The sequence below is a fragment of the Drosophila persimilis genome, unplaced genomic scaffold (genome assembly GCF_003286085.1).
Source record: "Drosophila persimilis strain 14011-0111.01,24,50 unplaced genomic scaffold, DperRS2 tig00000652-arrow-arrow-pilon, whole genome shotgun sequence".
Lineage (NCBI taxonomy): Eukaryota > Metazoa > Arthropoda > Insecta > Diptera > Drosophilidae > Drosophila > Drosophila persimilis.
In genome coordinates this window covers 569,286-582,512 of record NW_020825329.1, presented here as the reverse complement: position 1 = coordinate 582,512, position 13,227 = coordinate 569,286, and the positions used below count along the sequence as shown (strand labels likewise).

General features: G+C 35.4%; 1 protein-coding gene across 2 annotated transcripts; it reads right to left on the bottom strand.

Annotated features, from left to right (window-relative positions):
- Window positions 1-280: 280 nt before the first annotated feature.
- LOC6602559 (calsyntenin-1) lies at window positions 281-12,367 on the bottom strand. Of its 2 annotated transcripts, none has more exons than XM_026990991.1 (11): window positions 12,352-12,367; window positions 10,903-11,072; window positions 9,106-9,248; window positions 8,553-9,053; window positions 8,376-8,483; window positions 5,979-7,140; window positions 4,801-5,355; window positions 4,654-4,737; window positions 4,449-4,579; window positions 496-619; window positions 281-440 (listed from the first exon to the last, which is right to left on the bottom strand). In XM_026990991.1, the coding sequence occupies exons 2-11, from the start codon at window positions 11,027-11,029 to the stop codon at window positions 367-369; spliced, it is 3,009 nt and encodes a 1,002-aa protein (XP_026846792.1). In that variant the 5' UTR covers window positions 11,030-11,072; window positions 12,352-12,367; the 3' UTR covers window positions 281-366. The 2 variants fall into 2 exon arrangements, with proteins under 2 accessions (XP_026846792.1, XP_026846793.1); XM_026990992.1 differs by lacking the exon at window positions 12,352-12,367 and having other exon boundaries at window positions 5,979-6,033; window positions 6,097-7,140; window positions 10,903-11,045.
- Window positions 12,368-13,227: the final 860 nt, after the last annotated feature.

Below are 13,227 nucleotides of genomic sequence, written 5' to 3'. Positions count from 1 at the left end.
GCTGGCTATAATTATAATTGTACTATGCCTTAGTCATAATCTGTATTTGCGCCAAGATAACATAAACATAAATATATTATGTTCTCGGTACTTGCGCTCATCCATTGACTTAGTTTCTATACATTCTCAGCACAAGCAATATTTGCGGAAACATTCATAAGTAAATGTTCACTTAACTATATATTCTATGCTTGTGTAAATACATATATGTACATACATAAGTATGTATGTATGTATGTATGTAAGGGTATGTAAATATAAGAATTCACATATAAACTAATGAAGCTGTTAGATATTTGTTGATTCTGTATTTAAGATTTTAAAAGCACATTTACACATTTTTAATTCCATCATTCGAAACATTATTTAATTTGCTGTTGAAAATATATTGGTGTTGTCCCATTCCAATTGATTAATGTGAGCGAATCCATCTTTCAATGCTAACAAATACGGAAAGGTTAAAAATATGCATAATAATTTTATAAAATACCTTACCTTCTTCGTCTTCTGAATCCGAGTTGTCTGAGTCAGAGCTATCTTCAGAAACAGCGTCTGTTTGCATTGGATTTATGGTTATAGTCAATGCTGAGTCATCCCATATCAAGCCATCATCAGCAATCTACAAAAAAAGTAATGATTAGATTTCGCCATAGAATTTCCTATAATATCCAATCTATAAAAATCTCGTGTATCAGTGTTTATGATACATTTCCACACAAACGGATCGACCGATTTTTATGAAATTATTTTTGTACATTTAGTATTTATGCAAATAGGTTATTAACAATTGCTCCGTTTTCTATCACCACCCACCATTTTTATACCCGATAAATATAGAGTACAGGGATACTCTATCCGTCCACGTAATGTTGAAAGAGTCCAGTTGACAACAAACATGCATGTCCATATGCTACAAGATCAATCCGCTGGGAGATTTTCTTAGTGTCCATGAAAATAATGCATAGATTACTGCACAATTGTTGATTCGCCAAATGATATATTTGAACGCATATTTACACACATAATACATATATAATGCATGACTGGAAGAAATTGCTATTTTGGCAGCAAAAAATGAGGACGTCGACGATATAAACTTTAAGATAGAGTTTGTGATAAGAACTTCGATTATTTTACTTTGAAATTTTAACCCCCCACCGCTGTGCAATATCACGCAATTGGTGATTAACAAATTTATGAAAAACATCAAAGCCATAATTTTCAACGGCATATTTAGAGACGAAAATGTTTTGCTACCACGCATTCAAATAATTACAACAAAGGAACCAATTGAATTCAAACGTGATGAGTTTCCTATTAGACTAACATTGCAAATGGCAAATGAGATCTTAGTGAGAATATAATATACTAAGATAAATACACACAGTGTCGCTCAACTGAATAGATTCAAACAATTTTCAAAAGCAAAACTTCTTCTTTTCAACCAACTTACCAATTTTTAATAAAACTAGAAAGCTTGCGGTCTCTTTGACAGTATTTAATTGTTTCGAACTAAACAAAGTATATATATATATATATCCATGATTCTTGATCTGTGTAGACAGCTTTTGAAGCACCACTATCGTATTTTTTGAAAATTGTTTTCCACCAATCGACACGCGTCTATTTTTAACCGATTTTAATATTACCAACGAGATGATTATGGAAAATCGGAACGTTTTAGACACATATACATAGTTGAGAGGCATATACAATCTGTAGGTACATATTTACTGCTGATGTAGTATTAAATGACATTCATGGAATCCACTTAGGTAGCAAAAAGCGTTTCGACTTAAATTAGTGCGCTTCGAATTATTTAAAAGCAATCAAAAATATTTATACCTTTTGAAAAAAGGCATGCCATGATAGTGAGAGGTATACGAGGGTGGTCTGACAAGTTTTAGCCTCGCCGCCCGATGGTATCAGAATCGCAAAAGTGATTTAATATCGTGTAGTACATTCTTGTAGACGGTTACTGTCAACTTTGTCTACTTTCAGCCGAATCCGACTCGTAGCTTTGTTTTGACCACGTGTTGGAGCTAGCGTGGCCACGTATCTTAGAAAAATGGAAAAAGAGCAATATCGTTTCGATTCTTATGTTTAGAAGGGAATTGCGCAGCGAAATCAAAAAGCGCTTAGAAGCTGTGTACGGTGACGTGGTCGCACGTCGGTTTTTGATGATCCATGGTGCCTCAGAGGCCTTGAAAAATGCCTACCATGCAGGATAAAGTAACAAAAATCGAGATCGCTGATTAAAGGTGCCCGAGATAGTTGAAACAGAGGCCAACTCAAAAGACCGCGTCGGTTATATCCTGCATGAAATTTTGTGCATGAGAAAGCTGTCGGCGCAGTGGGGGCGCGTTTTCACACCGGACAACAAGCGCAACTGTGAGACCACTTCAGAGCAGTGTTTGACGCTGTTTAAGCGCAAATCGAAGGACTTGCAGTGTCGTTTTGTGATCGTCAACGAAACAGGGATCCAACGGTATAAACCAAGAGGCCAACCGATAGGTTAAAGAAATTGGAGCTGGGTTAAGTGTATCGACCAAAAGAAAATAGTATGCCAATAGGTAAAAATTAATTTCGCCCAATCTAAAGTTCCTAAATCTACTGCACCGTTGAGGGACAACACAAACGTAATGGACCCATAAAATGCAGGAATATGGACACACGAAAACTTATTGCACTCTACGCGCAGTCTTCGTTGTCGATGTATATTTCCCTTAAATAAAGACGACACATCTGACAAAAAATTTAGCAAGTTCGGGGGAAACCACAATGCCCTGTCTATAAAAAACTAAAAAATCGCCTGATGATTGATGATTCTTTGACCAACAAAACCCCCCATCTCGAAGCCCAGTCATCCAACAAAACTTGTCTTGTATACCACAACTACGACCCCAGGATTTTCTTTTGCTAAGGCGTTAAGTTACACGAGCGAGTCATACGCACCAGTCTCTAAACCCATTCAGGAATAATGCAGCATCAGGCATCGCAATAGTGGCCAAAAATTACTGGGCAACGTACCCCCGTAAATCCATCCCAAATGCCTAGTGAAATTGAATCAATGCTGCTAACTATAAGAAATACAGTGGTAGCAAAACAACAAACGATGCAGGAACTTGTGCGCAATCAAAATCTCCTCTTGGAGCTCCTTATCAAATATAAATCTGTAAATATACCTTTTTGGAATGCGAATGGCATTACACAGCACAAATACGAGCTCTTGCAGTTCCTCGATCAACATGACATTGACGCCGAGACTCAACTAACAAATAAAAATTATTTTCATCTCAATGGCTACAACTTCTATGCGACAAATCATCCCGATGGTAAGGCTCATGGAGGTACTGAAATTCTGATCATGCATTATCTGTTACCATCAATTCATATCGAAACTCAATGTGGTTGCTTAAACACAGCCGCTGTGTACCCGCCTACCGCGCTTCTCCGTTTCCGAAGCAGAATTTGTAAAATTCTTTAACATATTACATGGTAATAATGCAGCTCTGAAACCAATTTTGACATACACGTGTATAGCTCCAAAGTATGGGGAAACGTTTGCATTAGTAATCTAGAAATAATCCAGGGCTCAATCGAATATACTGAGAACTGGGGCAGCGTAGTCTTTTATTTGACACACTAGTCATACACGACTCCGGCGAAGAGACCTCCCCACCAAGCAATAATAGTTAGGACCGTTCACTAAATAATTAATTGTAATTAATTAAAGAAATATATTACATACAGATTTGCCTTCTTGTCATTAGTCTCCAAGAGAAAACATTCAATAAATAAAATACCGTTTGAAAAATGCTATTGTATGGTTTTTTTATATCAAATTGATCGCAACGCAGCTAAGAGAATTAATATTTACCGGGAAAAAATTAAGTCCCCCCTTTTGCAATGTTTCTGACAACAAAATGTCGAATAAAAACGGGTTCTAGAGACCACAAGCTTTCTTGTTTCATTAAAAATCAATCTATAAAATACAAATTTCATAAAACACAGTAAGTTGGTTGAAAAGATACAGCGGTTTTACTTTTGATAATTGTTGAACATATTCCGTTCAGCGGAACTGTATAGCGTTAGCGTTAGATGTAAACCGTAAAATATGCGACTAGATGACATTCCTAATGACAATCAATACATATATAGCATATAACGTTACTATTCGACAAGTTAAAATCGCCGAATAATTAATGGGTCATAAGACTGATTGAACGGCGCACAAATAATCGATGTGCGTTACCAATAAATCAATGAACGAACAAGTACAAAACCAATATGGCTGTAAATACCCATTTAAGTCGGGCATTCTTCTTTATGTAACCATATATAAAACAGTATATACCTACTGACGAACAAGGCCATATAAAGTCAGCTCGTAATTCGGATAATTCTGTTAATATTATAAATAGATTTATATATAAAGATATACAAACCTTTGGACACGGCTGATGTCGATCCGTATATTTATGGTTATTTTTGATCCGAGCAATGGAAACTCCACAAAGCAAGATAACCAGAAAAACACATATAAGAATTATAAGCATTGTTGGATGAGAGCCTTCAGCTAAAACAAAAAATACCACATAAATGCACAATTATCAATTTATTTTTCCAATTTAAAGTTACAATTCCACTAACCTTTGTGAACAATAGAGTGTATGTGTGATTTCGGCTCTTGTATATCATTGGTGTGTAAAAGTGAATATGAGAAAACCTTAGTTTCTGAAACGGGAAAATGGTAAATTAATTTATTTTAACCGTTTGAGAAAATGTAAATCTACCTACCAGAAGCCAGATTGACGTCTTCTTTTGTCAAATCACCGTTCAGGTGGTAAGCTGCTGCGTTGTTGGGATTTCCAGCATCATTTACTTGTAACAAGGACGGCGGAGGTGGCGCATTTGTAGTCTTGGATAACGACTGTTTGGGATGTAGGACAGTCAGCGTAAGGGTATATTCAGCACTTTTATACTGGGAGCTTAGCTGGCCACAAGAAAGCTTAAACACCCGATTTAGATAATAAGCCGGCTTTTTGTTACTGTAGATAAGGGAACGCAAAACATTCAGATAATTATGAATACTGTCCATTCCCATCATTTCGACGCCATCCTTATTTATGTTGGTTTTAATATCCATTGTTGATGACAAAGATTCATCCCCATCTATTTGAATGTCTTCATGATCCGGATTTAAAGAAGGGAAGACAACCACGCTGCACGAATCCAAATACTCTTTTGCATTCATTTTTTTACTATTCTTTATTGACGTGGCGATGTGAATTTTATCCAAAATGTGAACACCTAACTTTATTTCTTGATACGATACCAATTTATTAGACGTTCCTGGAAAGAATTAATTTGTTATTATTAAAATACATATACAATACAATACATGTATGATATATTCGATATATTTATTAACTTTGTGATTGGTTTTTGCCCGATCGTTTGTAATTATCTTTTGCCTTTAAATACTGTGCAAAGTTACATACAGAACAAAATAAAAGAATACAAGAGCCTAGTTTATATAGAAACAGACTGACAGAAGGGCGGACTTAGATTTATGGAATCGGCTGTTCATCATTTCGATGAGTACAGTCAGCGCAATAAAAAAATTATACACCTCATATAGTTGTTTTTATATTGAAGTCAGGATCTTTTCTTGACTCCTTTATACACCATCATGCCCTAATGATCTGCAAGAACAATGAAAACAATAAAAAGTAATGAAGCCAATCCGTCGTGCCGAAATTTATTTAGACAAACAGTTTGAGAAAAAATATCGGTTATACATATGCCGTGAACATGACCTTCCTCACGCTAAGAGTTAAATCATTTATATTTCGATCTCTTACCAATGGCGGCTATATAATATAGTGGGTTTTGAGTATCAAATTCAAGGATAAAAAGGCGTTACCATATAGAAGTATTGTAAACATAAATTATTTGATAAGAATTTTACATACCAGTAATTGTGATTTTTCTGGTATCCATTAGCGGTTCTTGATTTAATCCATCCTTCTGTAAGAGTGATTTAATTTTTTTAACTTTTTTTTTTGAAGACGAATCCATTTTTTCAATTACCGATGTCGATCCGACATTTATGCCAACTTGGACAATAGGTTCGTTAACCATGATATAAGTCTCTATTGTCGGAAGGCGAATTGAGCTCTGATTATTACACATAAGCGATGTACGAACTTCTATATTACGCCGTCCTATTGTTGGACTTTGTTTAATATTGATGTACTGAATTTTACGCATCAGTTGCTCAATGTTGTGCTTAGTCTGCGCTTCAATATAGATTTCGTTCATTTGAACATTCGCCTGGATTTGAACGTCCGATTCCGAAATCTTATTTTGCGCAACTATTAAATCATTGGGCGACATTAGGTGCTCAGCACAGTTTGTTCCACATTTAATGTCTTCCATGGTCAGAATACCATAAAGGGAAATTTTCACCTCTGATATGTCTCCATTAAAACCATGTTTTAACCGATTTTCCGAACTTTGATAGCAAGCGCCGACAGCTAGAGTAGTGTTTACTCCATGCGCAGCGTGCAGCGGCCAATCGTCAATTACCTCCGGATTACTGTGACTATCCTCAACGGAACTTTCGAATCGTATACCATCAATAAATAGCTCAACCTTGCCAAACTGTTCAACGTTGAGTACATAATGATGCCATTCGTTGTCACAGACCTGAGGAATTTTCCACCGCCATTCAGCCGGACTGAATATGTTAAGATCGCCTTCATTAAAGTTCTTTCGGAGGAGAAGGATCAGACGACAATTGCGAACAAAAAGTGCCATATGGTGCCGATTCATTTTGTGATCATCGGCACTACACAGTAGATGTTCCTTGACATGTTTATTAGTTGAACTTTGACTGCTATGTCTAAAAATCGAAAGAATGCTAAACGAGCGCGTAGAGAAATCGTAGTGGTCCACAACTGCATCAGGAACCACCACTCCAACTGAGCCATCAAAATGAAAGACAGGTTCTGCACCTTCATCATAGTTCAGATCCTTAGTCCACTCTGAATCTTGGGGTAAGAGATCTTTCATGGTTAGGGTTGAGGTGCAGTTGGATATATCACGATCGCACCCAAACGATATGTGCTTCGTCTAAAAAAAAAAATAAATAGTTCAAAAAGTCTATCTTATAAATATATATATATATTTTTTATTTTTATTCTATATATATATTAAGATATATATATCTCTTAATAAATACATAAATAAATATACACATATGTAAGAAATTAGTGCTAGTTACACTATTTATTACTCAAGAATGGCTGAACATCTATACCTGTCGACGAATCGAGCGGATTGATTTCATTTCCTCAGAATTTCTGTAACTTTGTCACAACAAAAGATGAGCTCATCAATAAAGTATTGCCAAACACCATTTCCAACTACATAAATACTGAGTTGAGTGAGCGACCAAGTATAAAGATTTAGATGATCTTAAATATATAATACAGAGCGAGATCATTGACTGTGTTACAAATGAAGACGAGGCCACAAACTATCCAACTGAATTTTTAAACTCCTTGGATGTCCCAGGCTTACCACAGCCCAATTTACGCCTAAAGGTTGGCTCCGTAGTAATCATGCTTCGAAACATAAGCCAACCAAAACCGTGCAACGGTTCGCGGTTGGTGGTAAGAAAATTGATAAAAAATTTGATTTACGCGACGATACTCAAAGGAAAATTCGAAGGTGAGGAAGTTTTCATTCAGGATTCTGATGAACCCAACAGATATGCCGTTTGAGTTTAAAAGACTTCTATCCCGTTGGCGAATAATAATAAATAAATTTCCGAGACGTCTTGAATTCGCATTGACTATTAACAAATCACAAGGCCAACCCTTGAAAGTATGTGGTCTGAATCTGGAAAATCTATGTTTGTCCCATGGCCAATTATATGTAGCATGATCACGGGTCGATTGATAATAAAACAAGGTGTATCAGACGGTAACAAAAAAACAAACAAAAGAAAACCTTTAAAAAATTCGTTAATATACACAAATGATAATATCAAAAATCTGCTTATCTATTGCCTCAAAGGCGGAAAAAGTTCATCATCTAAAAATTCTTCGCCATAAGTTAGCCACATTTAATTAAGATTAAAAAGATTAAAATTTTTGTTGTCTGGCAGAACAATGTCTGCTGGGTTAGCTAGTTATAAAATAAAAAAAGGGGCAAACCGAGGTATAAATTCCACTCTGTATGAAAAACGATTATGAGAGCTATATGATAGTCACTGCCTGAGTTCATTTCTATGCAATTACAACAAATGTAGACAATACTCGCAAGAATAACTATATGTTTGAAACTTTTTTAAATAAACGTACCTTAAGTGCTATTGATGCGTGAATGCTCAGGTCTTCATTGCTACACGAAATATCACACAGATCTAGGCGGGCATTAGGGAATAATTGTAGGCTCTCAGTGCTGCCGGACTAGTAAAAAAAGGTTATAATAATCCAATTAATTTATTTTGTATACATAATTACATAATATATACTTACGGTGTAGTCAATTCGCTCTGGTATACCAACAAATTTCGCTTCACACACGCGCCGTACTTTTATGCTGACCATGATAGCCGCGGATTCTTTCATCGCGCAATCAAAGGCTACTACGGAAAGAATGTGGTTATGGGAAGCTTTATGAGAAAGAGGCTCAGTATTCTTTACTGAGCCCTCATTATCAATAACAAAAGGCTCATCGTTGTTGAGTATCTCGTATTTGCAAACGTCTCCAAAAAGTGGGGTGCAGTCCTTATCGGAAGCTTCGACGCGTATTATTTCATTGTACAGTCGTCCCTCATCTACTTCAGTTACATATGATTGCTCAAGAAATGTAGGAGCATACTCATTAATATCGATTACAGTTATATGAACATTGGCTGTATTCGATGGCGTTCCATCGCAATATATTGCTACAATTTCAAAGTGATAACTTTTGCGTTTCTCACAATTTAGTGCACGACGTGCTTTTAAAATTCCTAGATTATTGACCAATTCAATCTGAAATTAAAGTCAAAGTCAGGTGGGAGTATGCGTAATCAGAGCAACTTACCTCGAATGGTATTTCATGATATGGCTTTTTCAGAATGCGAAAGTTACAAATTTTTTCTTCATCGACTTTAATTAACGGTGTTATCTCTACAAGAGTCTCATTTTCCCGAATCAGTCCATGGTAGGACTTTTCCAAAATATTTTCTGAAAATGGCAGACAAATTTATTGTAATAATAAATATAATAAGAAATTTTTGAGGGTCGATTAGATCTTCAAACATTGCACACTGGACCAGACTTCCGATATTTTGGCATAAATTCGAAAATGTCATAGAAACATAATCTTTTCTGCATTGACTCACTATGATAACAGTGCATACACTTTCTAGGAGAAATGCATTAATATCTTAGATTTTAATGCAGCCCTAAAAGGTTTGAAGCCCTTCAAAGTTTCTCGATCAGTAAAGAGTTGGTGCTAAAACGACGGGAAACTTTTTCTTTTCTTTTTATACCCGATACTCTAAATGAGTATAGGGGTGTATTAGATTTGTGGTGGAAGTGGAGGTGTCTAACGTCCAGAAGGAAGCTTTCCGACCCCATAAGGTATATATATTCTTGATCAGCATCAATAGCCGAGTCTGTCCGTCCTTATGAGCGCTTAGTGCTCAAAGTATAAGAGTATAAGAGCTAGAGCAACCAAATTTTGTATCCATACTCCTGTTACATCTAACTGTTGCAAGTGTATTTAAAAATTTCGGCCTACTACCTTACGCCCCCACAAAGGAATAAAATCTGTGGCATCCACAATATTGAAGATACGAGAAAACTAAAAAGGCACAAACATAATGAATGACCATATCTACCATTGCCGGATCTGATTCAGATCGGATCATTTATATAGCCAAAAGGAACAAATAAATTTTCAGTGGCTACACAGCGCCCGAAGACAGGCTTCAGACACGTTTTCTGTCGCTCTCGCACGCACTCTTTGTCGCTCAATGTAGGCATACTGACTATGTATCGGGTATAAATGTAGAGTTGCGGTCGCAGCAGCAACTCACAACGCTCCCCTCGTTTATCATGTAAATGTTGTACAAAAGAGAACGTATACAAAAAAAGATTTTGTTAATTTTTGCTAGTTTGTTTTTTGTGCGTATTGATTTGGGCGTTCAAAATATGAGAAAACTTAAACAACTTGTATGTATATTAAATTAATTGCGACCCTTTGCGACCAATATACTTAAACGGGTATTTTCATTATTAAGATTATGCTAAATTTTTGTATAAAACGTTGCTCAATATTTGGATTGATATCAATAGAAATGCTTTTACTGTTTCGAGCTTGACATTTAAGCGCCTGAAGACATATATTGAACTCAAGAACGCGCGTCATGCGGCAGCGCCCCTCGGTCGGTTGGGCGGGAGGAGCCTTCTGCTGGGCCACTTGACGGTGCAGTAACTGCATCGCCCCTTGAAAGATGCAGTCATTGCATGTCAACGTCCAAGAAAAAAAGCGAAAATAAGTAAAAAATAATTATCTCTGACACTTAAATCGAAAAGAGCTTGCCAAGATTCGGCAAAAATATGAAATATTTAAGGTAATCAGCATAAATAGAAGATAAATATATGAATATTCACTATAAAAAAACTAGTAAGCGCAACAAATTATATGGGCGATAGGAGCGGGCTTGGTCGGATCGTATAATTTCTTATAGATCGTATACATATAAATACAATCAAATCAAAAAGTGGGTTACTTTTAACACTCTAACTTTAAATTTATGCAATCTAAACGACACAATGGTCCCCGTGCATATACTATTTACATTTTATTACCTATAGTAAATATTATACAAACCTCGTTGTGTTAGATATTCATCCTCGTTTTCATTTGAAGTCACAAGTCCCGTGGTAACGAAAGAAGCAAATACTGCACACAATACCACTCCTATGTATATGCATTCAAATACGTTGTGCAAAGGCATGACGATAGAAGTTTTTATAGATAGCCTAAATCAAAACTTTTTTCTGAAACAGTAAACACACAGTTATCATAAGGACCATTAACAGGATTAATATTTATACAGTGGCGAGCATGCATGACTTCTCAGTGTAAAAGATCGTAAAATCTTTTAAAATGTATCAATCCTTGTGCTTTTTTTATATATTCTTAAATTCTATAAAAATAATTAAGTAAAATTAAAATAAAACAAGATTTATACTTAAGAGTTTTTAAAGTATTTTCTAAAAAATAGTCAAAATATATATATTTTGCTCGTTTGAAATTTTTATCTTTTATATTTTTTTGTAATTTTGCTCAATGTGCACGCGGTCCTAAAGCTCATCCAATCCCTTTGGTGCAGACTCGTACTTCCCAACCGTTTTTAAGCAGAGCTCATAGATTTTCAATTGGATTATGATCTGGGCTTTGAGCCGGCCACTGCATTAAGTGAAAGCTATGATTATTGAGCGAATTTTTCACGGTTTTAGCCTTGTGCCTAGGGGGACCGCCTTGCTGGAAAGTGATCTCTTGAATTCGGCAAGCACATTTGTATATCAAATTTGGCAGATTGTTCTCCAAAATCTTCTTACTTCCTTATTCCATTAATTTGAAGGAATGGGCCAGCTCTGTCAGGCCGATCCTGTACAGAGCTCTTCGTGCCGTCCACTTGCACATTGGGCCAGACTCGGCTGTCTGGAATAAATTCTACAAATTTCATAGAAACAAAATCTTGTTTGAATGATACATTTTTATAGTGCATACTTTGACTAGAAAAATTGCATAGATATTTTTATAAAGTCAGATGTTGCATTAAGCTCTGCATTGTGAGCTTAAGTTTAGTAAATTTGATAAAATTGATAAACTGAAAAGTGATTAACATGTACATATATATGTATGTAAGTTGTGCACATTAATTGAAATTGAAGTTATCTATTGCACAAATGGATATAAGCACATATTAACTTTGCATATACAAATTTCTTATTTATGTCTATGTCAGATATATATATATATATTTACATACATATATACATTATTTATGCATAAAAATGCATACACATTTGTAAACATATGTATATAAATACTATCACAGCAAAAACGAATGTCTTTGCGTTGGTATCCATGAGATACCAGATACACATTTTGTGATAGTTATTCCGATTTCAATAAAGATAATTTAAATAATGGATAAGCAGATTGGTCTATTCCAATAATTAACTACACATTCTTTCCTGTTGTTGATATATTAGCTGCAGCACACAAAAATATTTTGTTCATACATAAATAAAACAAAAATTAACTCACCACACACAACAGAATTGAAAAATCAATATTAGTAGTTCAACTGCCGATTATTTTTTTTCGAGTATCTTAATCTTAAAATAATGCTGGAGCGTATCTGTTACACTGTTACTGTTTTTGTGCATATGTAAATATGTACATATGAATGTATTTACATACATACAACCCGACGAGACATAAATGCCGCAATTGAAAAACGAGAGCTTTAGCACAAGCTTTTGCTTCTAATTAAGTTTAAAGCCTGTTAAAGATTTAAGACGTCAGATGAACTAAGTTTTTCGTCGACAGAATCATGATGATATTCGTATGGAAACGATAAGAAAATTTCCGATGAAATTTTTTAGCTGCGCTTTGTTTGCTGAGTTACTACTCAGATCAGAAAAATTAAATACCGATTAATACTAAAAAGGCAGCCTATGGTATTTTTATGGGCACGAACACTAACCATACAGTATGGTTAGTGGCACGAGCATACAGTATATGTATATATACATATCATATGTAGATAGATGCACACATTTATGTTTGCCGATTAACTTTAGAAATCACATAAATTGGTGCTCACGTTTTCAAGATCCGCAAGATTTCTACGTTTTCAAAACGAAAACATTTTCCTCGCCGAAATGAAAAGTAAACTACTTTTAATACAACAAAACAAAACAAAAAGATTGACAACTTAAATTTGAAACCATTTCAGGGCAATTTTCCTTATGAATAGTTTTTCAACCCAATCTCAAATTCGGCTTTGAAATAATTGCTCAGGGCGATAACTTTGCTTTTTCGTGCTAACAGATGACGCAGCCTGATTTTTGCTGCATTTTTCCGCATAACAGCAAAAATTTGCACTTAATAGCTCAGATTGTGCTTAAAACATGCGCG